Here is a 26,835-nt window from a genome sequence, read left to right on the forward strand (position 1 = left end):
CTAAATATGTTTTTATGCAAAGTTAACAAACATCTGTGAGTTTTTAGACATTCAGCCAGTGGGTTGCCTAGCACTTATCTATGATAAATTACTGTTATTATCATCCAGTTTTCTGATTTATGCTTGGTTTAAAATAGGATGTAAGACTCAGTGGTGAAACTTAAGTAGCATTAGCATTTATAAATACTATTCTTGGCTTGGATGCATTTCATAGCAAAATGCCATGGGCTTGAAAGTTATATGGATATGTTACACCTCCTGATATGCATCTTTGGATGGTTTTCAATTTTTGGATTTTCAGCAGTGGCTGCCTTTTCCTTTGCTCCAGTATATTTAGTTTCTTTGCCATGAAACCTTATGCTCCTTCTACTGGGATGTTGTGTTCAAGTCAGAGACGAGCAATAAGTTTTTGTTTGATTATGGGCCTGTGGTTTGGCTTATGATGAGGCCAGCTGGAAGGCTGAGGTAATGGTGCTGATAAAATATGAAGAAGCCATCAGAGGATGACATGATCGGACAACAGAACACGAATTGTGGCTCCTGAACCAATAGAAAAACTAAGCTACTCCACCCCCATCTCATTAAACACTGAGCCAGATGCGAGATATTGTACACTTTAAAGCTGATCGTAGCTGCAGATAATTTGTTTTTCTGTTGTATAATTGCATTGGACCTGTAGCCATGACATTTTAAATGTATTTTTCTTTGAATAGCATTTGAATGAGAAGAACAAAACTGCATCAATTTAGTTAGTTTGCTTAGGTTATTCAGTTACTCTTGATTGCAGTTAAATATTTAATATTTCTTTGGTAATCTATTCATTTGTCTTTTCATTGATGTCTTTGAAGTGGGGACATTCAACAGTAGCTCATCAGAGCAGTTGAAGGAGTCCGCTGAAAGGACCGAGGAAGAGCCACAAGCAGTACCTCCCCATCCTCCAGTGGTAATTGACCACCAGCGACTTTTGGTAAGAATTTTATTTTTTTAAGAAAATAAATAAAGCATTATGACCATAACAGGTGTAGCAGCACACCACATGCACTTAAGCTTCCTTACATTCTTGAAAATACTGTAATTTTATTGGGGTGTTTTCAAGGTTTAAAAGGTGCATAGATTTTCGCTAAAGTGCTCAAAATTGCTTAAAACTGCACTGCTTTTGTGATGAAATGCTTTCTGACTGAATGGTTTGCCTCTTAGATAAAGAAAGAAAATAAGTTGGGGAGAACCTCTTCTTTTCCATAAAATAAATACGACTCCACTCAAGTACCACCTGCTGCTTGGAGCCTCTGTGTTTGGCTATAGTGTGATCTGCTGGTGTTTTTGAAATATACGCCTTGTGATGGAGCAGTGGGTGGGACATGACAACATGCTGTGAGGTGGCAGGTTTAATGAGCGTTAGTTTGATAATGAAAAAGACAAGGTCATGGTTGAAACGAGCGAAATCTGTAAGAGTGGCCTCCTGTAAATTCTACAGGACGTGGTGGGGGAGCTTTTGTCACTGTAGCTAGGCTAGCTGTCACCATGGGTATGTTGTCCAAGTATTATGGGGAAATACAGTTTTACTGATGTCGGTTTAATTGAGCATCAGTGTAATCATCTTTGACATAGGTCGATAATTAGATGTGGTCTAATGTTAATTGGCCACGTGCTCATGTTACTAATGTGGAGCTGTTAATGCTGGTTTAAGAATGCTAGTCGTGTGAAAGCCTAATAAAATACATCTGTGTGTGCGTTTGTACTGGAAAAATGAATAAAGGTTATGTTTTGATCTTTAAGTTGCCCGACATAGTTTGATACATTATTCTTGATGGTGTTTTACTTAACATTGTCATTCTTTTTGGAAAAAATATTGTTAAAATATATTTTTTAAATAGATCTGTGTGATCAAGTATGATCAGTATCACGTATTTATGAGCATCTTATTTATGAAGTGCTAGAGAAGCTCGAAAATACTTTTTTCCAAGCACTTATTAAGCATCCTATCGTTTAAACACTAAAACGGTAACAGAAAATAGTGAACCTTAAATGTTGCTGAAATGGCAGCTTAATAATTCAAAGCTCGTTTGATTCAGACTGAGACATTTTCTTCAACTGTCTGTTGTGACTTTATTTCATTACTGCAGCAGTTGTATTCAGTATTTCTAATTAAAATACAACAAAAAAATCTACTTGAAAGTTTATAAACATTGGCCTCTGGTCTGCATTCGCTTATTCTGAAATAATTGGCTGAGAAAAGACACACACACACACACACACACACACACACACACACACACACACACACACACACACACACACACACACACACACACACACACACACAATGGAACTAAAACACTTTTTAACTTTTTTCAACCATCAAGACTTCGGCTTTTTAAAATCCTGTCCACACCTCATTGCCATCTTGTTGATTTTACACAGCCATCATTCTGATTCAGACCATGAAGGATGTAACAGCTGGTGTGATTTGGCATTGTGCACTGTTAAGCATTTCAGATTTAACAGGTAGTGTGATCTGTATAAAAATGTTCTGGTAACACAAAGGCAAACATTTTGTAATGAGGAAATAGTCACAATAAATGTTAATAAATGAGCATTTCTTATGATTTTAATCACTTAATGTATCCAGTTATGATTTCAACAGTTTCCAACCTGAGTTGCTTTGTTAGAGGAAGAAGATTGTAGGATCTTGCAAAAACATTTAAACAAATTAAACAATTCCCCCCAAAAATGAATTGTGTAGTAGCCAATCCAATTAGTAGAAATTCTATAGAATTTCTACTAATTGTATTACTAATTGTAATAATAAGTAGAAATTCTATAGAATTTCTACTAATTGTATTACTAATTGTAATAATAAGTAATACTGGTGTTATAAAGATGGTATAAATATAGGGTTGCCCCTTTTTTGGTAAATACAAATGGCTTCACTTCTGATCATTTTAAGAAAATCTATAAAATATAAATGTTAAGCAAAGATGTATTAGTTCCAACACTACCAGCTGTGGACTGTCACATCTTGAAAGTGCATAATTAGATTTTGATTATGGAGAAGATGAACTATAATCAAAAATGTTGAAAATATGTTTTTGTTTAGTCTTATTTAAGTTCATTTGGCTACTTGTTGCAATGCTGTTGTTAACAGTCTGGGTGAAAGGCTTGCTTTTTTGTTTTCTCCTCCCTTCTGTAATTGAAACAGCTGTGCCTCATTTGTATTGTCTTGATTGGTCACTCTTTGAATTATATGAACCATTAAGTCATCTTGTTTGTGCATATTTTTATATGCAAGTGAAACTGTGGCTTGTTCTGACCAGTGTTGGAAATTGCACTGTGGGTCGTATTCATACATATGGCTGATAAAACTGCAGATGTTTAAAAATGGCTGCTTTTCGCATCAGGATTACTAATCAGTTAGCCTGGTTCTGCTGGAGTTCTCTTCTTGTTAGGAGAGTTGTTCCTTTCCACTGTTACAAAAAACTTGTAACATTTCTCTGCAACAGTGAAACATAAAGCTCCTTGAAGTTTTATGTTGCACTATGAATTGGTGCTATGTACGAAATGTAATTGAACTGAATTGATTTACATTTTAATATGTGTTTTATTGATGTAAAACACTAGTTTATTGTTGAGTCTGAGATATTACGCAGCCATTTGCAGCCCTGGCAGATTGAGCACTCCTCTCTGACTCTGATGCAAAGTCGTAAACAGGCAAGCTTCAAGTAAGCTGCACAAAGTAAGAAAGGGGGAAAAAACAAAACAGTTTCTATTAAATGCACAAGTTGCACAACCTCATCCATTCAGTTTTAATTGATGTTAAAATCAATCTTTTACATTGTCTTGCCTTTAGACTATTGAACTTTTCTCCCTCCCATTTAATCAACAGGTAGATTAGACGCCTGGAAAGTCCCACATTTTAACTTATACCTTTGTGTAACTGTAGAATATAGAAAAAGTTGAATAAAGTCTCTCCCTCCCTCCCTCCCTCCCTCTCTTCTTTGAATGGGATTTAAGGTATTGAGGTTGTGGAAGTGCAATCATGGGTGACCAGCCTTAAGCTTTCACCAGATCCATAGGTCTCTTCTGGAGCTGATGCTGTCACACTGCCCTTCTCAGATGAATAACTTCTTAAGCTTATCCCTCCTTTTCATTCATGCTACAGTTACGCCACTGTCGCTCGTCCCCTTCCATCTTTCAATTATCAACCTTTTGTATCCTTGCCCTCTGAACATAGGAGGGAGCCAATTACAATGGAAAGAACGAATTTCACATCGTTCAATCAACAGGTGTTGTTCCAGTTAAATCTGAAGGAAACAAGGTCATGACTCAAACATGAGCTTCTCTCTGACCCACTAGATCTGCCAACTCGTCCCAGGGTGTGTTCAAGTAAGTGGAAGCATGTGAAGCAGCTCCGTGGTACTTTGCACTGTCACGCCAGGGTCCCACCTAATACCCCAAGTGTAAATTGGAGCCTCGGCTCAGTGGGCCCCCTTGACAGCACTTCCCACTGATCGGATGGTTGGGGAGGGGGCGCTGGTTTTACAGCGCTCTGTGTAGTGTAATTGGTGTAAAAGAAGTGTCCTTCTGACATGTGCTTACGTCTTTCCTCAACGCTCCGAAGAGACATCCAACTATCAAGCCATTATCTAGTGGCTTTTACACACATCCCATGGGGATGATGGGGACCGTAGGGGTACATATCTCTTCGTGCTGAACCTGACTCCATCTTTCAGCCTGATTGACAGGCTTTTTAGCTGGCCTGATCTTAGTGCTTCAACTGGCTGCCCCTATGAACAGCCACACATAGCAGTAATCTGGAGGTTTATTTGTTAGCAGGGGGAAGAAGGGAGATATCTTAAAGAAACAGATTGTGAAAAGAGGGGACTGTGAATAATTGCTTTTTCATCCCAGTCTTACGGAACAAATTGAATTTCCGGTGCGCAGGATGAGAGCCGCCATTTAAGCAGATATTTGCTGGCGGGGCTGGGACTGGCACGGTGCCTGATGTGTGTTAGGGCCCACAGTGAGTGGTGTACTGTTCCCTCACTCTTCAGTTGTATTCATTGATTGTAGAAGCCTCATTATTCCTGACTTTTAACTTGATGGAAGAGGCTCTGAAATCTCTCTGGAATTAAATACCATCAGAGTGTTATGAGTTTGTTCACAGACCCTACACGCAAAGCCTGTAGGACGGAGATGGTATTATTTCAGTATTCACACCCTGCCTTTCAGAGCCATTGCACAGTTATTTGCTCTGATTCACTTAGTAAAATCAAGTTCTGTTATTGCCAGTTTCTCTGAAATGATGCTTGATGCTGTCTGGATCAAAATGAATTCCTCAGTATGAATAAATAGGTCCTGAGGCTTGTTTCTCTCCCTACTCCAAAACGTCTCTCATTCTCAGCTGTTTTCTTTCATCAATAATCAGACACTTGTCCACAGATGGGCTAGGAGAAGTGGTGCTGAGGATTGCAGATGAGAATTCAGTAACAAGAAATCCAATCTGGCCCCAGCAATTTTTCCTCCATCTCACCAAGAACACACAGATTATCGTCTGCTCTGCTGTTTCCTTTAGCAGCTGCCCAGAAAAAGCCAGTGTTTCTAGTCACTGGCGCAGTATGGAGTCTTTCTGGCTTGATGCTTAGTTTCTACAGCATGTCAGGATTTCCTGTTTTAGAGAAGCTTGTCAACAGAAATGGCCCTGCTTCAGTTTGTCATCTCCCTTCATTTTTTAGTATTGATAACAGCAGGGGCCCCCTTTGGCAAAGTAGCCATGCCTCGTGCCTGTTCAAAAGAAGACAGCCTAATAGTAGTGCTGGACCATCGTTTTGATTGTCAATAAAAATAGATGGTGCTTGAAGTGCTTCTTTTATTTTTATTCATTCCCACTGATTGCTTTGACACATCTCCCATTTGCATGTAATTGCATATCTGTGCCTCTTGGCTATGCAGGTGAGGGTCACTTGTTTGCTCACACAACATAAACATACCAGTTAGTCTCTCTTATTTCTCTTCTAATAGTTTGCGGCCAGATTTATTGTGCCCTTTTGCGTTGCTCCCATCTCCTCAACCTTTGGCTTAGGGTTACACTGTGTGGGATTTTGTACGTCTTAATACCCATACAGTACATGAAGATGGTATTTTTAATGTCTGGTTACAATGTTTAATATCAGGGCTGAAACAGTTTCTTCTGTTCCCTGAAAGAGAGGACAAGAACAAAGTACAACACGTAAGTATGGGATATCACTCCCCCGCATGTCCTGGCTGAAGAAACCTCTATTCATGCTTTTAGGGTGGAGGCCATGTGATGACATGCGCATGGCCCTGCCTGCACATATACCCCCTGCCATCACAGTCAAGCCGAGGTGCGCGGTGAGGCAACCTTGTGTTGTACCTCGTTCCTCTCCTTCAGGGAACAAAGTCATAGATATAACTGTTCCTTTTCAGTCGATTCACTCGGGACAACACATAAATATGGGACATGTATACAACCAACGTACTCCAGTTGGACCACCGGCACCTTAGTGTGCGGTAGATCCAGGGGAAGGACAGCAGGAGCCATCAATCGATAGGACTGAACAAAAGAGTGCGGTGATGCCCAACTAGCTGCAGCACAAATATCACCTACGCGGGGTTTAAAAAGAGCACATCAGCTTACATTCTCCTGGTGGAATGTGCTCTCACCCCCTGGGGCAAAGCGAGACCCTTGGTGCTGTACGCACATGAGGCAGCTCCCATAATGCAGTGGGACAGCCTCTGTTTAGACAGAGCTCTACCACTTGCTGGATTAGTGAAGCAGGCAAACAAATGGTAACATAAATGCACATTCTGAGTGCGATCAATGTAGGTAGATAGGGCACACACCGGACCAGAGAATGAGGCATCCACTGTCATGAAAAGAGAAACCGCACCCCTGAGGACGGGGCCGAACAGAACAGTTCTGCCCTGCTTGCTTCGGTTTAGTGTCCATTCCAAAACGCTGCACAGGAAGACTCAAAATTAGCGCTCCGCAGGCAGCCTATGCAGCCGCTGCACAGTGGAGGCCAACACCAACAGAAGCCGTTAAGCTAAACCTAAGCTGCCAGGACGCATAGCTAATTTGCTCTAGCAAGCCAGCCCAACTCTGCAGAGGTGTTCTTAGCGAGGTGAAGAATGTAAGAACTGGGGGGTGATTTGATGACCGGTGGTATATGTGGCTTGCATCAAGGTTTCTTCAGCCAGAAAACGCAGGGATGTGATATCCCATACTTTTGTGTTGTACCGAGTCAATCAATGGAAAGATAACAATCCTGTTAAGATGCTATTGCAGTTGTTAATTCATGGGCAGGCTGCGATTCCAGGTCAGTTATATTGTGTGTGTTAATAATGTATCGTAAATGTAGGTCTGTAGTAACGAATTTCAAGCCTCCGCCACCTCCTCACTGCTCAAATCCTATGATAACAAATACCTGCTGTAACGCTTTAAGCTGCACTGCTTATTCAGATGAATCCAGCTTTACCAGGCCGTACATGCTTTTGTATATTCCAAAAGCATACCCTCATAATGCACAGACGGTGTGCAACGCTTAGTGCTCTGTCAGCATCTTTCACTGTTTAACACTTTACTCTTCCTGCACACTGGTTGCACGACACATGGAAAGGAGTTTGTATTGATTACCCTTTATTTCCCTTGAGCTCTCCCCAAAGTTTAATCATATCAGTTCATTAGCAAATCCTTTTCCATAACCTTGACCTAAATCTTTTCTGTATTAAATTTTTCTCCCCTGTGCATTTGTTTGGTAAACATATCTTCATCTGATAATTTTGCTCTGTGTATGTGGAGGTCTGTTTGGTTTTCTTCTCCTTTATTACCTGGTGATATTGGATCTCTCCTGTCTTGAGTCTGTAAAATATGAAATTTCTTTCCTCCTTTTCCTTCCTTATTTTTTCCATCTTATTATCTTTCCCCCCCAATTGTAATTTTTACCTTGTAATACTTTTTTTGCCAAGGACTTGCCAAATGAAACCTGCAGATTTTACATTTGGTCATTTTCACATCTCTCAATGTTCTATATTCCTACCCAGACTCATGTCATGTATGGACTATTTGATTTATAAGGCTCATATTGTTATCAGTGTTTTTGAGTAAAAAACAAAACAAAACTCATTGCTCAGATTTTTTCCTCCTAATTGAGATTGAAGCCATGTGCTTCAGGACATTTTAAGTCCTGAGATAAAGTTTGAGCTATCCCAGGCAGCTCTATTCTGTAGAACTACATTTAAGATGTATTAGGAAAACCACTAAGATTGACATTTCTAGATTAAAGCCTTAGAATAGTTTAATTTACCCCCTACCCAGGAAACCAGCCCTTAGGTCTCTTAAGTTTTCTATCAATTAAAGTTAACTCCTTTTATTGATCTTTGTGTGTGAGTGAATATAATAACAATTATCTACATTTATTTTCATCCGTGATTCATATTTTTGTGTGTGATTCTGAATTCAGTGTTCTACTCATTATCTAAGTGGCTGAGTCACCGCATAAACCTAACGGCACACAGAGCATGATGTCTTCATTTACATAGGTAAATATTAAAATCATCAGTTAGAAGAGAGTAATGCTGTTTTTAAACAGTATCATTGGACTCATTTTATTCAGATATCAAATTGCATACTTTGCACAAAAGACGTTACCATATATAGCATCGAAAACCCTTTTTTCCTCCTATACTAAAGTAAAGAGAATTCACCGTAATCTAATGGCATTTTCCTGTAAAGCCAAGCGTTGCATATTTAAGATGAGCTGTCGACCCCTGCAGCGGTTTTTACATGGGCAACTGAACAGAAACACCATTTCATTTTAATGTTCTGGGACCATGGTAATATGATTCATCATGATTGTCCCTGACCCTTGTAACACTATCAATATTGCATTATCCGTGTGACCGAGTGCCCTGTAAACCACATTATTTGCCACCATGACTTAATTTTTTTTTTTTAAAATAAATCTGAAAATCCAAATCCAGTGTCTGCCTCAGCTGAAGGTAACAAACAAACCAGAATCATTAATAATTCATTCATTTGCTAGTATTGGAGACACAAAATCTTAGTTAACAGGAAGAGCAGGCTGAATTGTTCTCAGAGGCAGATATTGAAGGCTTAATAGCGTCCCTTGTGATGGAGACTGTTGGGTTTTGAGTCCTTGTTGTTGAGTTTTTTCCTCCTCCCTCTCTGCCTGCTAACCCTCTTCTCTCAGCCAGTGGTGAGGAAGTCTCTCCAACACACATGTGCGTGTAGATAGTGAAGCCTTCAGTGATCAAAGAAGACCCTCTACTGTATCACAGTCAGCTCCAGTCTGCATGCCTGACTGTGTACAGCATGCTTATTTGAAAAAGGGATTTGTTTGCAAAATACCAGAAGCATAGAGCGACTGTAAATTCAGTGGACTGCACTTACATTCTGCACATTTTCGAGACTTTTAAGTGGAAATACTGCATTTTATAAAATATTTGTGCAAGCCACGTTAACAAAAGCTCTGAGTTTGCCGCTAATGACAATGTATACCCTTATTCAGCTGTTGTTTAAAATCGCAGGCATCCCAACCCTCCCTTTTGAATCTATGTTCTTAAGAAGCATAGATAGAGATGTGGTAAAGAAAAGGTTGTGGGGGAAGATGGAGCAAGGAGTTTAGAAGGGGTGAGGTTAAATGGCCCATGTCAGTAGTAGTCTTTAACGCATGGGATTACGGCCCTTTTGTGTGCTGTGAGCTCACTCAGTCACTGAGCCCATGTAAGACCCTCTCACACCATTTACCCCACAGTGTCGCCGACACCCTGATCAAGCTGACAAAGGCTGGGAAGTGCACTGCTGCAATCAGCCTGGTAACAGTAAGAGGAGAATAAAGCGAAGAAACGGAGAGAGAGAGAGAACAAAGAGGGGAAAGAAAGGCGCATAAGAGAGGAGAATGCAAAGACAAATACACCAGAAGCAAAGACTGTTGTGCAATGGTAATGTCGGAAATGCAGTTGAAGAGGAGGTGAGAAGAGGCTGTGTAAAACAGTGAAAATGGCTTGAGGTGAGAAGATGAACTATCTCAGGAGAAAAAGGTGCATTATAAAGTAGAGAAATGCACTTAAAGCAAGAGTTGGGGAACATGATGAAAAATGGAGAGAAATGCAGTGGCAGTGGGATGAAAGGCTGGCTGACATTATTACACATGTGCGATGGGTTGGTAATGATGCTAATTAAAGCTTTTATGCATGTGTTGTTAAAACCGGCATCTCACTGTGATGTGCTCCATTTGGACCTCTTTTATTAGTTCTTATGGCTGGATTGAAACTATGAAAGCTGATAGCTCCCCTGATGTTAGGCCAGAGTTAATGTGAAAAAAGTACAAAAAGATACCAGTAAAATATATTCAATATGTAGCAGCTGATGGCACTTTTTTCCCAGTGTTGCAGAGATCATGATTATCGCTCTGCATGAATTCTGAATATTAGATTTTTTTCATGTTCTTAGCTTCTTTATGTAGACATTATTTGTCAAGGGACTTGGTTATTAGATTGGCCAGGTGGAAGTTCTTGTGAAAAGGGATATAACCAGTGATTTTCTATACTACCAGATGAAATTATGAAAGTTTGAATGTTTCAAAGGAATAATCGTCCTGTTTTCTGGACCTTTAAGTTTTATATGGTATGCATTTAGCGGCTGTGCTTATACGGAGTCTGATGTTCTGCTTGTAATCATTTCAAAAGCTGAAACAGTAAAAATAATGCTTAGTTTAAACACCCCAATCAGAAGAAACACGCCCGCTTTTTTTCAGTTTCAGAGGGATGAAATAAACCTTTGTGTAAACTGATTAGGAGAAAACTTGTACAATGTAAGTAATTTAACCTGATTGCATTCTTCTCTCCACATGCCCTCCATCTTGACAGAAAAGTGCAGGAACATATGCTTCTCTGCTTTTGGAATATGGCAGCCTGCAAGCGCAGCTGTCAATCTGCATAGAGATTGTTTTAAATACAGTGTTTTCAGGAATTAAGAGTGCGATAATAACGGCAACTACTGTGGCGAACAGATGATGGCTGTCTGTGTTCAGGGAGCTGATTAAACATGTGACGTTTACTGATAACTGTAGAAGAAGGGGAGAAGTTAACAGGTGAAACAAAGTCTTGAATCAGACTGACTTCAACTATAGAAATGTTTACATGTGACTGAAAGAGAAGCTGTAAAAGCTTTTTCTGATGATCTGTCACACTGTGGTTTTTCATAGTAATCATTGCTCTAACACAATTTTTCCATTTGTGGTGCTTTATGATGTCAAAGAGATTACATATCCTTAATATAGTCATCTCAGGCACATTACACAGTGGACTTGCCAACCTGCTGTTCAAACCTTATGTTTGTAAGAGGAGCTGAGGGGCTGCACCGAGGCCTAATATGAGATGAATAATGTTTATTTTGAATTGTGAATTATGCAGAGGTACTCTAATAGACTCCAAGGATAATAAATATGGAGCTGGAAACGGACACATTAAGTCCACTTTGAGCTGGAGTTTATCCAATCTTCTAAATACAAAATGTGAAAACATTGATGCAGATAATGTTGTTTAGTTGGAAGCAGGTGTAATTTCTCTCTCCATGTGATGTTTGTAGCAGAAAAAAACAATCTAAAAAAAACTAAGGAAGGCTTTTAGGAGGTCATTGATTACGTTAGTCAGCACTGAGATGAAGAGCAGTAGCAAATGTTTGTCACGAGGATTCGATACGAACCATTAGGACTAATGCATCATGCATGACGTTTTTCATTCTTTCAGTTATAAAGAATAATAACAATAATAATATTGGTGGCAGGTACGTGGCTCCAAGCTGTGGTGTATCTTAATAGAAGCTAAAAAGTAAAAAATCCTACAGAGTATTTTTCTTCAGGCCAGATTTCCGGTTATGAGCAGACTTTGTCTTGGGATTAAGTTTCTGCTCAAGTTTCTCTTGATGTGAAGCCTCAGTTTAACTTTAATCAGGCCAACTGTCATTTAAACAGAACCCATTGTCAGATGGAGTACAGTGATTAATACAATGCTAACCTTTTTACCTTTGCAATTTTCATTCTTTTGCTCACTGTAATTATCTCTCAGACGTTCACTGATGAGGCTCTGACAAACATCTATGTCTTATTAATCATCATATTGCCTTGATTTTATGTTTTTCAAGCAGTTTTCTCTCTCTGTCTCTCTGTCTCTCCCACACCCACACCATTTAATTTCAGTTGAGGTTTCTCTGTTTGCCTTGTGTCAGTGATGATAACTTTAATTATTGTGCCTTTGCTGTCTCAGTCCGTGCATTCTGATGAGCTGCGTGTTTAAATAGAAGCGCATATACACACACTTTGGTTTGGGTAAAATGCGAAGAACGGGTCAATTAAAAGGGCCTTTGACTGTCCAGAATGTTTTAATTAAAGTAGCAGTGAAATGTAAACTTGGTTCTAATTATGATTAGCCTTAATTAGCTGTCATTCTGATCTTAATTGCTTTTGAATGCAGCTGACCTCCAAATGATGCATCTCCACGCACCAGCATCAGTGAGTTGCTTGTGCGACCCGTTGTTCCATCACTGTACGACTGTCCGATTGCGCCTGTGCTGTTGTTTCTGTGGTATATATCTGTAAGATGTATTTATTTTCTAAAACGAATGATTTCTATTGTTTCCTGCAGATTCTACTGGATATGGTGGTGAAGAAGAGCGAGGGCTACAGCGTGGAGCAGCTGGAGCGACTGTACTCCCTACTCAGCCAGTGCATCTACAAGCATCGTAGAGAGTACGACAAGACCCAGCTACTCGAGGTCAGAGAGACACAACACACACTGGTGTAGCCTTTATAATGTGCATTTAAATACAAATATAGTCCTTATCCAGTACTGCAGTCTGCCTTGAGCCTTTCACTTAAAGGTGAAAGTGATTTTGTTGAATCATAACATTTAATTGCTACTTTAAATAATGCATTAGGTACACAAATGCCAAATCTTGCCATTTTCAGCTTCTCAAATGAGAATATTTCACATTTTTCAGATTCTCTTTAATATAGAAATGTATTGACAATGGTAATAAATGTTTTCTTTTATTGTTTGAAACCCACAAACACTCAAAATTATTATATAAATTAGATGGACAATGCCAGGAAATTCTGGGCAGCATGCAATAACTGCAGCTTGGAGAGCAGTACAAGATCTAACAAAAATTGGAGTGCCCGGCCTTTACCTAAACCTTATCCTTTGTGGATAATCATTTAAAGCCATGCACCACCCAAAGACTCTCGCACTGAAAAGGGTAAAAATAAAACAAACTCGGGCTAATCAGAAAGTAGGTTTAAGGACAGGAGCAATCGAGCTTCTTGGGGACCAGAGAACCCTCCTGAAGATTTTCCAAGAACCCCCTCGTAACCTTAACATAGATTTAACTGGTTTGGATTTAGTGTCACATGGACAGATGAGTGGCATGTGTTTCTCCGTGCTTGAATAATAGCTAACAGGGTAATTAGCTAACTTGCGTAGCAGATCGCAGTCATATCGGTGTTTCTGCTGGCCCAAAGTGAACATGCAAAGGACCCCCTCCCCTTCTGTAAGTCTGTATGTTTAACATTTGCATTTTTAGTGATGCGGCATCCCGAGGATTAGTAGTAAGTAATTCTCAAAGCAAGATGTTATGGATGTCAAGAAAATGTTACTTTTTAGATTTATTTTTTTATATTTTGTCCTACAGATTTGACCTTGTTCAGACCAAATAACTCCGATTATTAAAGAGCTGGAAACAGTTGTACACAAAGGCAGATGATATCGGAGAAGGTGTGGCTTTCTCCTTAGGGAGCTTAGACATCTCTGAACACTGCGACAGACTGAAACAAGAAGACGTGTTTGGCACTCACTGGGATTCATGACAAAAAAAGGCTAGATATCGACTATGGAAGAAGAGATGGGTAAGAGTAGCATAAACAGCATCTAGATCAGGGTAGAAATTGAGGTCTGCAGCAGAGTGTGATCTAATGAGGACAGTGGAAACTAGTAGTGAGAACATTTAAAAAATTGTTTTCAGTGCTTGTGGGAGACCCCCACAGTATATTCCACATAATTCTGATGTTAGTTGGCCAAACAAATGTACTGAACTTCTTAAACTCCACTGAGGCTTCATGAAAAATATATTATGGCTTTGTTTTCCAAAATAATTACAATTTAAAATGGTACTGTGTTTCAGGCAGCCAGAATAAGATCTTAGCGGCACAGGACTGAAAGTCAGAATTTTATATTCATGAATGCAATCAAGCCGCTGACACACAATAATGTTTTATATTATGGTAGCATGATGGTAATTTTGAGGAGATGTAGATCATAAAATGTAATATAAAGACAAACTCGTGCTACAATAACCGCAAATGTTCATTTATCTTTTTCCCAAGTCTCTCGGGAAAATACTGCAAATAATAATAAGCGAAGGATGACAAAAGGGTCTGAATGAATGGGAACTTTTTCCTTTTAAGTCTGGCTCTTTCTTGACAATGTTCCATGTAGAAAAAGCTGCTGTATATTTTCCCAGAATCCCATCTGGTCATCTGCTGCTGCTGTAGGATGTCAGTGCAGACAGGGGCTCAGAATGGCAGTGTCCTGGCGCTGGTAGCCAGTGCCGGCTGTCAGGATGTCAGAGGGAGGAAGCGGCAAAGGGAGAGGGAGAGAGAGCAGTCAGCCAGGTGGTGCCGCCTGTCTACGGGCCGCTCTGGTGAAGGGAGGGAGGGCGCGTGTCTGGGTTCGTTTCATACTGCCAGCCTAAATTGGTGTTTCGAGAGCAGAAATGTCAGCTCATCTGGCACGTGTTTTGTTTGCCTGCATTTCCAAACATACATCTCAACCCCACAGCAGGTCATCTCCTTGAGAATGCAAAACCACGAGCACACAGATGCACACCGAGGTGGTCCAGAGTGTAGGGGCTGCAGCCTTTTTGGGGGCAACTTAACGTTGCACGCCGTTGCAACTCTCGGTATTTATGTCCGAGTTGTAGAGCTGAGTGAAATGGAGCGTGTCCATACATTTGTCTCCCTTACGTTCTCGCCGTCCTCCTCTGGGCACGGCTCGTCTCAGTCTTCCTGAAGAGCTGACCTTTTCAGCAGATGGAGCGGACAGCACGCTGCGTTTAAAGCCAGAGGGACCGTATCTGCTCTGTACACAGAAACCCGCAAGCTATGTTCCTGTCCACAAATTGGCGTATGTGTTTCCCTTGGCCCGGTATCATATTTTGCTCGTGTCTCAGACAGCAATTAAAGACTTTGTAAGGGCCTTTGACCTTTAACCTAAATCTGTGCTGTGCCAAAGCTGAACAGGATACCAGTCAGGTTAACTAAACCCCTCAATAGTTGGTTAATTCTCTGCCAGTTTTGTGTGTATACTGCTGAGGGCTTTGGCCTGCAGGTCAATTAACACTTTTATTCCTACTTGTTTAGCCAAAGCAGCGTCATGAATAAGAGCCTAATTGTTCCTAAAACTAATTTGACCATTGAACTATTTGATTGGTTCCTGGCATGCATTTCGTATTTAGAATATTGATTAAACTTGAGCTTCAAGGGGGCCTATTACGCTCATTTTCCAGCACCGTATTTTGATTCCTGCACATTATTAAAGTAGCATTTCATTATGGAGTTCAGAAATGATCTTTATTTATTTTACACTGGGCTTCGGTACACCCCAACAAGCATTTAGCTCATTTCTCCCTGCTTTTAAGTTAGCTTCTTTCTGATTGGCTGTTACTCACAATCAAGACTTCTGTGGTCTCATATGAACACTCATTGACGTCATACAGAGACAAGAGTATAAAAACTGCCTCACACTCAGCTTTTGGCTCATGGGATTACACGCACTGCACTATTGGAAGACTAAATATGAAAAAGCGTAACAGTCCCTCTTTAAAGAGTCTTTTGAGACCTTCTCTGACATTTGTTGCTGAATAGCCATATAAAGAGAAACCTATTTAAAATAGGCGGTATCAGTTTCTCCATTGACAGTAGGCTATGCAGTGCAGGCTTTCATCATTGTGAGTCTGTCAATCTGATGTCAGCGGCTTGTGTAACAACACCTTCATCCAGGAACAATACACAAGATTGTTCTCTCTCGACTCTTTCTTCCCTGGAAAAAAAAAAAAAACGACTCAACTTATACTTGAGTTGTTGTGAAGATTTTTTTGTTTGGTTTTTTCCCCCTCTCACCTAACCTTCACGTAGATGCTGCAGAGAACCTCGTCCTCCCAGGGGTTGTAGCAAATTAGATCTGGGAAATGGAGGAACTCTGTAAGTGATGTGGGAGTAGATAAGATGGGTTCAAACAAGGTGGGTGCACCAAAGTAATTTAAAGTTAACAGTGGAGAGCATGCTACGCTGGATTTTTCTTTTCATGCACGCGTTGAGGGCCCCAGTGAGATATAAAACACCTAAAACTGCAGTTTGGCTGCAGTTGACCTGTTGAGCTGTGCAGAGGTTAGACATTTTTGCCATGTAAGTCACCATCCACCCATGCTAGATAGAGACAGTGTTACAGGCTAACTTTATGTCAGTGAGACAAAGGGGAGGTGCTGTGAGGGCTTGTTAGTCTGCTGTGTACTCGGGATGACAGCGTGCGAGGGCTTCAGGCAGATAAACTTTAGATCACAGAGGCGCAAAGCGTCAAGGCAGTGAAGAGCTCATTTGCATGTGCCCGTGTTTACAGTGAAACACAGCAAAAAAGTGCTAAAAGCACAGACATGGGCTGAGTCGAGGTTTTCACGAAGACTTTTTCATTCAAATGAACATCAGCTTCACCTTTCTTGGCTTTGCTGGCTTTTTACAGCTCGTGCAACCTGGATTTGATCGCTGTGGGGCTGTGATGAAGTGCTAAGCGCTTAATTGTTGTTCTAAATGAAGTTTCAAGAGAAGTTGGAATCTCATGCAGAATAACACTGGCGTGATTAAATTTACCTGGCTCCAGCTAAATTAGATCTCATGTTCTGATGTGTCAACTGAAAGTTAAATACGCAGGCAGGACTGTTTTGGTGGGAAGAGTGAAAGCGGACTCCCTTTTGTTTGGGTTGGGTACTGCCAACAGTGATGCGCGGTGACGGCGGAGCTGCCGAGCAAAAGCCGTTTCTAGGCTGAATGGCAATACATGATGTATATGTTCCATGTGAGATGTCGGCAATATTTAGGATCAAAAATAAAACGCATAAAACTGCGGAAACGTTTCAACATATGTCACAATGAAATTAAATTAGAAAAACGGTGGTAAATTCTTAAAAATGGAGACGGACGCTTATCAAATCCACTGAGAGAACTAATCATTTTATCCCGAGAAGCACAGATGTTGGTCTGTTGCAGCCCTGATTGGTTCATTTGTGTTCTTGTGTCCTTTTGGTGTTTAAACACTTCGCTTGAATCTGAACCGAATGCTTTATTAGGTATTATCAGGTTGGTTGCAGCAGAAATCGAGACTCATCAGACCAGGTTTGTCCTGTTTTAAGCTGACAGGACTGGTAATCGGCGTGCTCTTCTGCATACATTGATTGTAATGAGTTACTGTTGTCCCCCTACCAGCTTGAAGCAGTCTGGCCAGTCTCCTCAACAAGACATTTTTGTCCAGAGAGCTGCTTCTCTTTTTTACACCATCCTCTGTAAACTTTAGAGATGGCTGCGCGGGGGGAAATCCCAGCCCGTCTGGCACCAATAACCATGCCCCATTCAAAGTCGCTTCTTCTCCAATTTGATGCTTGACCATGTCTAGATGCTTAAATGCAGCCATGTGATTGGCTGAACTGGTGCATGGGTTAGCGAGCAGTTGGAAACAAACAGGTTTCTTCAGTGCCATTAAAAGATTACATCTGCCTTCTTAAATTTGAGAGCTTCAGTTTTGTATTTATTGTTGGTGCTGCGCTGATCCTTCCTCCATGCTGCATGAGAGCAGGCTGCAGATGCAGAGGGAGTGTGGGGTGGGGCTGAGTGAGTCACACAGTTTAGTGAGAGAGAAGAGATGCAAACACTGGCATGGCTTTGTTAAAGAGATGATTTCTGTAGCTCAGCTTGGAGCAGGGGTCGGCAACCTTCAACATCAAAAGAGCCTTTTTAACTGAATAATGTGAGGGGGGGAAAAACGTGTGTGTGTGTGTGGGTGGGCAAGTAACAAATAGCTGTATGTAATTTGGAGAGGATAATACATATACTTAAGGCATCTGATTATTCTTGTATTAATAAGAAGAAGAGCTTTTTTTTTACTGTTTAACAAACACCTTAAAAAAGAGGAAAAACAAATATAACATAACCTATTTGAGTTCACAGCTTGTGGAAAATTAATCAAATAAAAAATAGCCCACTTTAAAATAAATAAAACATAGCAGTGAAATAAAAAGAATAATCATGAAAACTATTTGTATGTAATTATGACTTCAGTCCATTTCAGTGTGCTGTCATCGTCTGCAATAAACCAGCCCTGAGCACAGCATGTTCACCCAAAGGGGGCGAAAGAGCCGCATGCACCTCCCCGACCTCTGGCTAAGAGGGCAGAGGTACAAAAAGTGTGGTCTCATCATCTATCGCCCAGCTGCTTGCCCAGAAATCTAATCAGTCCAAAAATTCAGTGGTATTTCCAAGCTGACTTTTGAAAGGAAGAAATAAAATGAATAAAAAGTGAAGTTCTGTTTTTGGCACTGTCAAACCAACAGCTCAAATACAGAGGCAAATACAGTCAGTAAATAACAGAAAATCTATTTTCTTCATCGATCATCTAATCCGTTTATGAACGGATTATTCAGCTTGTTAAAACTTGCGGTCTCTGCTGGAAAAAGTTTGCCCTTCTTTAGATGTTAAAAAAAATTGCTGTAAAGTTGGCAGTTCTTCTTCCTTTTTTTTCTTTAAACTTCTTGAAATTGATATCTTGTAGCCGCGCGTGTCGCACTGACTCAGCCATTCAGATGAGAGAAACACACAGTGTAACATCTTCCAGGCATTAATCATGGTCTAGTGCAGGCTAACATCCATCTCTCTTCCTCTGGCTCTGCTCAGATTTAGTCAGTGTCAAACTGCTGTTTTCACGCTGAGAAAAATCGCCCGTCTCATTCAGGCACAGCTTTCCTTCATTTTACATCATTTATCATGGTGAAAGCTGTTGTTTGCTGTGGGAAATTTCCAAGTAATATTGAAAGCGCGCTGCACAGATGCTTTATACACACATTCGAGTTTGCTGTGTTAGTTGAGGCTAAGCTCCGTGTGTGTGTGTGTTTGTTTGTTGTTTGTGCAGGAGATGGAGGAGAGAATCCAGCGTTTTGATACATTCCTGTGAAATGGAGAGAAAATACCCATCAGGTAGATCCTGAACAGCCTGGGACCACAACAACACCACACACACAAAACTGAGTGAGCACGAGTGGAGGAGCTTCAGCCCTCAACACAAAAACACCACACAGGAAAATCCAGCACCCTCCTCGTCGCTGGGAGGGAACAAAGCGAGGATGAGGACAGAGACATTCAATGGTGCTATCGTCTCAGGAACCTGGCCACATCCAGACGCATACTACACAACCAAACCCCTGGAGGTGTGTCAGCCACACTTATACACACACACACACACAGACACGTGTGCACACAAACCAACAGTGGCGGGCAACACTGGTGCTACTCGGGTGCTATCCTCAACTTTATCCGTGCTGCTCTCGGGAAGATTTCTTAAGTTTGGACGACTAGAAAAACCAACAGATGGGGTGATGTCATATCACAACGTGGCAGCGCATACACTCCGAAACACTCGACACGAGTATGCATGCATTTCTACAAACAGACACACTCACTCAGACCCTCACCAGCAGAAGTGTGACAGCAGAGTGCCGCCAGGAGACGAGGACGGGGAGTGAATGGGCGACCCACGTCAGCGAGCCCTCCTGCCCTCGAGTGGAGCGCTTCATCATAGGCCAGTTGTTACCGCGCTATTGTGCGACCTTTTTTGTTGTAGTTTTGTTTTGTTTCCTCTTCTCTCTGCCCTTTTAGCTACTTGATTAGTTCCATATCTGAGCCACAATCACCCAGAAGAATAGTTTACAAAGAAGTTTTTTACCGTAGACACAAACTCGATGAGGTTAGCACAGCAGGACTAGAATCAATTATGTCCTCTTCATTATGGCGGTCATCAAGCGTGGAAAGCCGTTAGCCCCCTCAGCGCTGGTCTCAGAGTTACTGGTGAACAAGCGTAGCGTCGCCTCGGGGTCATCTGTAAAAACCTCCTCACTCGAAACATTCGCTGGCAGGCCACCTCTGGCGTTCACAGTCTTAGCGGATTGTTATGTCCTAAATAGTTGTGCTAGCGCAGACCCCCGACTCCTCTTCACTAGATTCACAGTATGAATGTTTTCCCTCCTGCTCCAGCAGCGCCCGCCAGTTGATTTGTATTTTTTTCCCCCCTTTCTTTCGTTTTTTTAACCCCCCTACCGACACACTCCTGCTGAGGAACTGGAAGCAGTACAAATTGGAAGGCGTCTGTACTTTTTTGCACTGCCTAGCGTGTGCCTTATTTCAAACCTCATATGAAAGTGGTATATTTAGCAGGATGTTTGTTTTTACTACTCGTGACAATGAACAGGCTCCCAAGTTGGGGAGGAGGGTATTTACCACCGAGGTCACAGGGACCTTGAGGCAACGACGACTAAAAATGATTATCTTACCGCCATTAGATCGATTAAACATATCTACGTTATTCACCTCTAGTTAATTTTGAACTCTTTGGTCAAGAAATAAGTGGAAACAGTGTTGTGGTCAAATACATCTCAGATGATGTTCAAATATTTAAATTCATGTTTCTGTAATAAAACCTCAGACCAGTCGGTGAAGGTCAGTCTCCACCTGAGCAGGACAGCAGGTGGAAGGAGAGGTTGGTGACACCGGCCTTCAGTTTTTTCCCTCTCTTTCTCTTTTTTTTTTAAAAATATGCAAAAAAAAAAAAAGATTAAAAAAAGGAATAAATGAAATAAAGCAAGTCAAAGGATTCATCGTGCCAAGTGTTATCTCACTCACTCAAAAGGTGCTGACATAACGGTGCCTGTTCACCGGCTTTCTGTTTCAACTCTGAAAATGTTCTATTAATCCTAAAAAACTTTGTTTTATATTTTGTAACTTTTTTCTACATAATTTTTTTTTTTTTTTTTTTATAAAAACGCTTTGCTTGAATTGTTTTTACATGTGTTGTAAATCCAAACTGAACAAAGGCCATTCTAGGCAGTGCCCGTCACTAAAGTGTGTAAAAAGCATTACTTGTTTCTGTTTTACGTGTGTGAACCGACTTTATCTGTTCTGCTCTCTTCTCTTTCAACGTCAAACAAGCGAAACTGGATTTTCACCTGTGGCCGACACAGAATATGTTTTCCCGACTGTAGTAAATCAAGATACTTACAGAAGCTTTATAAGGTGGCATTTTTCTTTTTCTTTTCTCTGTGTGTGTTTTGAAGATGCCATATTTTGAACAGGTGTAGACTGAAGAAGCCCGCCCCGCACTCCCCTACCCCTCTACCCCGTCGTCTTTCTTCATCTCTCTCAGTGCACTCTCTTGTCCGGTCCTCAAACCTCTCGGTACAACTCTAACCCCAGCTCACCTCTGCCTTTTCTCGGATTCAAGGTGGCAAAAAAAATCTAAAGAGCGTATGCAAACTGGCAATGGCAGGTTAGCACTTGGACTACTGCAGAGGGGAATAAAAAACCAATGCTACCTCAGCTTAATTTATTTTAAAGCGAAAACTGTTTACTGGGTACAAAAACAGTATTTCTTTTTTCTTCCCACTCAAAATACTGTTGCAACATCCACAGTACCACCTCAGCGCAACCACGGCTGCTGCAGTAATCCAAGAGTTGTTTATATCTCTCTGATTGTTATATACGTATGTTTGCATTTGAGCCAGATGATGATTGCATAAATTTTACGGATATTTCATGGACTGTATATTTGATGCTTTAGTTTCAGGTTGTCTTTGATTACTTTACGTACTTTGACACTGAGGAGACGTCCCGGATCTGCTCCTGTTATCACCCAATACCTTCTTAAAAGCTATAGAGAGCATTTTCTGCCTCTTTACACACCCATCGCCTTTTACTCCCAAGTGTTCCAACTGTGTTTGGGTCTCTTGTTTGTTTTTTTATTTTCATCTCATGATTCTGGGTATTTATTATTAAATATGTTTTACACCTGATATTCAGTACATTCAGTCTTTTTGTACGTCTGAAACTGAACCGAATCGGGAAGCGTTGCGCGTCCATTTGAACGATTTTGCTGAATTGCGTAGCGTTTGTGTAGCAAGTTTATTTGGCGTGTACGGGGGAATAAAGGGTTTACAGGTCTCTCAGGTTTCAACACGTGACAACTTGCCCTTTCAGCTTTTCTATTTATTTCATTGTTCTGATGTTTTCTTTGTTGAAAGTGGTTACAGACTGTGGCATACTGGAAGAGGCTAGCATTAGAATATTTAAAACAGTTATGAGGAAAAGGACCAGATCAACTTTCTGTTAATGATGTTCACTTTGTCTCCAGTTTCTGCCAAGAGTTATTTTTTATGGATTTAAAAGAAAAACCATGGGGTATAAAATATGGGTAACAAATGTCATACATTGTGCTCTTTTTTTTGTTTTTTAATCATAAATTGTTGCCAGTTTGGACTAACAACCAATTTTTGTCTGGTAGTGGAGACAACTTAGTCCAGTATGCAGAAGGAAAAAGGCTTGTTCTATCCTGAATTATTTTCTTCTTCCCTCTTTCAGTTAATTTAGACTTTTCATAGCTTTGTCAGTTCTGTTTGTGTATCTAACACACACCTGTTCGCAATTGTTACTTTAGTGTAAGTTATATTTGAAAAATGGAACATTTACTGTATTTCTCAAATAAACTGCTGTGATATACTTGAATAAAGGTGCAAACTGTAACTTTGAAGTGCTTGTTTTGTTTTGTTTTTTTTAAAGTAACTTTGACAAGTATTAGCCTAAAATACCTGCAGTACCTTTGATGGCCACTTGAGGCTGGATTTGAAAAGGAGTTAACCCTCAGACTCCCATATTAAAATGGGATGGTTTTATTTATTCATTAGCTAATTCCTTACTTTAAGAAAACTCAACAGGAAGTATTCTCATCAGTCTTGACACTCGCAATCTTTTTTTTTTTTTTAACAACCGCAGCTATCGCCATCTGGTGGCCTTCCGATAGAAGGCAGTTCCACATTTGTTGCTTACAAACCAGTGTGTGACGTCGCGCCGACTGTGGCTCTTTTACATACAGTCAGTTTGGCGGAACGATGAAGCCGTACTAAAAAGCAGGCCTAGGAAACCACGGGTTTTTCAGAATAAGGTTAAAAAGTCTATTCACAGTTGTTGCATTAAGAGCCCTGATTAAACCGGACAACACATAAAAAAACAGACTTGACAATGTGTTCATATTCTGGTATATGTATTAGGTTTCAATAATAACAATTGTTAAGTTTTCCTTTTTGGGTACAGATTTACAGACGTACCATTTTCAATTCAGCCTATCTTTTTTTTTTCTAAAAACATTTATACAGAATTGCCTTCAGGTTTTAAAATATACATATTTCCTCGCTGTATTTACAGAATACCAACCCGACATAATTTGCAGGTTGCAATGAAACATTGTATAAAACAAGCGGATTTGGGAAGGAGGAACTTGAAACACAGAAGAAACATGGATAAACAGATAACATCTATGATAACAGTCGCGGGTGAATATTGTGCTTTTTTTTTCCGGAGGAATTGTCCCAACTTGAATCTGATCAGACGCCAGCGGAAGAAGGAATTCCCTCTTTCTCTCTCTCAGTGTGGTGCTTTCTTTGTCCCAGAGAGCAAGTCAGTGTGAATAAAGGCAGGAAAAAAAAGCCACTCACCCTCCAGATGATATCTCAATCAGACTGGAATTGTACAAGAACAAAGGAGGGGGGAAGAAATCTCTTTTTAAACCCAACCTGACCCCGATTTGATAGTTTTTTTTCCAATATTTAGAGAGCCATTAAAAAGGCCCAGGTTACACAGAGTTCAGAATCTGGATTTAAAGTTACCCCATAAATCTGCACAGTTGGAACTTTGCTTCTGGTTGCAGTGGAGAAAGAAACTCATCGGATCCACTGATAAAGAGGAAAACAGTCGCGTCGCTTCCCTTCGCTTTTCCCTCCTGTCCTTCAGATGTCGCTACTGGAAAAACGTTTGTATGCCACAAAAACTTTCACAAATGCACGACTGCGAAACCTACGCCTGTTAACGTGTGATTTACTCAAAGGGACACGAATCTGGACCTGCAATGGCTTTCAGCTGAGTCAGATTATATGAAAGGAAATGAAGGTGTTGAGTTTACAGAGATATGCACTGAAAACAAAAAACAAAAGGCAGTACCAGAGGGGGGAAACAGACTTCATTTAAAAACCCTGGAGTTTTCAAATTACTAAGAGGGACCCTGTGCCTGTTTGATGACAGAGAATGAACTACTACCATGACACATACAGTACTGGGGGTTGGGAATCGTCACCTGACATGGCTGAGTAGTTAAACATGAGTACATTCTGCACAGGGCGTTTTTATTTGACTTTATCTTCAGGTGTGGGGCAACAGTGTGGATGAATGCTGACGTCAAGTTCAGAGGTCGCCGACAGACCGAGCGAGCGATCGGCCCGTCTCGAAGCTGCTGTCACACATCGTCCCACAACTGGAGCTCAGCTGGTGTTAAGCGTTGACCCAGTGCGACCTGGTCCGAGCCACCCTCAGCCACTCTGGATATACTTTTTGATGACCACGCAGCCGTGTCTGAAGAGCGGGCAGGGCAGTGACTGCAAGAGTGTCCAAGTGTTGGCGCAAGGGTCAAATGTCTCCATGCTGCCGAGGGCTGGACCCTCGCTGCTCACGATGCCTCCCGTGGCGTAGATCTTCCCGTCCAGAATGACGGCGCTGCATAAAAAGACACAAAATTTTCTTTCGAATCAAGGATTGGATGCAGGAAAAGTGACATTTTTCTAAATTTGAACACAATATAAAAAGTTATGTGTTCCCATTTGATAGCAAGCTATCAGTTTCCCTGATGCTAAACTAAACAACTATATGCAATACTGAATCCTCTCATATCTACCTCGCAAAAAACAAACGAAACTAATCAAAGCAACAGCCATTCACTGCTTTTCTATAACATCTGTTGGAGGTGAAATCTGCCTCTAACAAACAACAAAGTGGTAAAAGCTGTTGACTGTTCCACAGAATGGCTGAAAAAGAAAAGAATCCACATGTTGCAATGGCCCGATCAAAGTCCAGATGTCAACCCGTTTAAAGTGCACTGGTGGGACCTTAAAGAGAGCTGTGCATGGCCTCAATGAACTAAAGCAGCGCTGTGGTGCCAAAGATTCCTGTGCAACAATGTGAGGGAGCAAGAAAGAGCAGGTTACTAGTACAAGTTACTATTGTGCCACTGAGTCAAGAGGTTTTTAGGAGTAGCTGCTGTGCAAGTTTGTCTACAGTGGCTCCATAGTGCAGTGGGTTACAAATTAGCCGAGCAAGCGAAAGATCCCCGATTAAATCCTGGGAGGAGACGCAAACTTTGGGATCGCATCCGGTGTAAAAACAAGAAAGGAGCAGCCGAAAGTAGCTTTAGTACAAAAACGACACATCTGTAACTGACTGTGCCGCCCAGTCACCTTTAAGTGAAATCTAAAAGATGACAAATCTTGAGATTTTGTACGGGAAAGCGAGCATTACGCGCGCATCGACTGTTAGGATAAACAGTAATGAGAGGTAATCAGTGTCAGGAAGATAAGTAGCTCAGTGCAAGTATGAGCTGCTTTGATAAAGCTAGCTCTGAGTCACAGCGGCAGAAATATTGTTGGTGGCGTTAATCACGACGAGACAACAAAGCCACACAAAGACGGCATCTCCACAAACATGCTGATTGTCACGCTGGGGGCCACGCCTGGGATTATTGACATCACTCGCACTTGCTCTCGACAACATGGGCTAAGGTGGGGAAGGGTTGGGGAAGGGTGAGGTGGATTAATTTATATATAAAAAAAAAAATACATAAAATCTCACACATTACATTTTCTCTCGAGGACGAGAGAGAGAGGAGGGGGGGGGGGGGGGGAACTACTGAAAAGCAAATATCTGTACAAATGTGCTCATTTGATATGAGAAACAGAAACAGGAGTTTGTGTGCGGAGAGGATTAAAACTTGGGCCGTAAGCTGATTAGGGCTTTGTACTCCTATTGGGCTTTGGAACGATCTGCATTTACATAAGGTGCACGCTCAAACACACAGACGCGCTCGCACGCGGCGAGCAACATGCCGTCCTACTGCAAAAATTCACAGCACTGTTAGGACCGCGAGAGGAGAAGGGAGAAAAAAAAAAAGATTATTACATAAAGCCTAAATCTACTCAGAGAGAAAAGCACAGCTGATCCAAAATGGAGAGAGCGCGGGGCGAAGCCTGGAGGCTGCTCTTCCTGATAAACAGAGGGGAGGTGCAGGGCCTGCGGAGGGCCGGACGCAGCCAGGGGAAAATATCTGCTCTCCTGCATAGACTTCGTGCACTGCAGATATTTTTCCGAGTTTCCTGTCTGACAGCGGCGTGTTTGTTGTCCCCCCCCAATCCCATCCCGCCCCCCCCGGCCGTGCATCTCCTCCCCTCTCTTGTGTCAGACTTAGTTAAATGTAGCAGAACAGCTGCCTGGCGTGTGCTGGTGCAGCTTATCAATAACTCTGACAACATGATTTATGGTGTACGTTTTGCACATAAGATCACTGTCTGTAATTGCCTCCCAAATGTATTTCATGCATGCTTTTTTTTTTATCTATTTT

At 41.2% G+C, this 26,835-nt stretch overlaps 2 protein-coding genes across 14 annotated transcripts in view; one reads left to right on the forward strand and one right to left on the reverse strand.

Annotated features, from left to right (window-relative positions):
• atad2b (ATPase family AAA domain containing 2B) overlaps positions 1–20,933 on the forward strand; it is a 64,440-nt gene extending 43,507 nt beyond the window's left edge. Inside the window, exons 26-28 of the mRNA XM_026142805.2 lie at positions 849–967; positions 12,685–12,813; positions 19,267–20,933. Coding sequence (XP_025998590.1) covers positions 849–967; positions 12,685–12,813; positions 19,267–19,308 — 290 coding nt within the window. The 3' untranslated portion in view covers positions 19,309–20,933. The remainder of the gene's footprint in view (positions 1–848; positions 968–12,684; positions 12,814–19,266) is intronic.
• Positions 20,934–23,422: 2,489 nt separating this feature from the next.
• Positions 23,423–26,835, reverse strand: part of klhl29 (kelch like family member 29) — a 267,268-nt gene continuing 263,855 nt past the window's right edge. For all 13 annotated transcript variants that reach the window (XM_080289951.1, XM_080289947.1, XM_080289948.1 and 10 more), the window contains one exon: positions 23,423–24,941. In XM_080289951.1, coding sequence (XP_080146077.1) covers positions 24,758–24,941 — 184 coding nt within the window. In that variant the 3' untranslated portion in view covers positions 23,423–24,757. The remainder of the gene's footprint in view (positions 24,942–26,835) is intronic.

The sequence above is a fragment of the Astatotilapia calliptera genome, chromosome 15 (assembly GCF_964374335.1).
Source record: "Astatotilapia calliptera chromosome 15, fAstCal68.1, whole genome shotgun sequence".
In the NCBI taxonomy this organism is placed as follows: Eukaryota; Metazoa; Chordata; class Actinopteri; order Cichliformes; family Cichlidae; genus Astatotilapia; species Astatotilapia calliptera.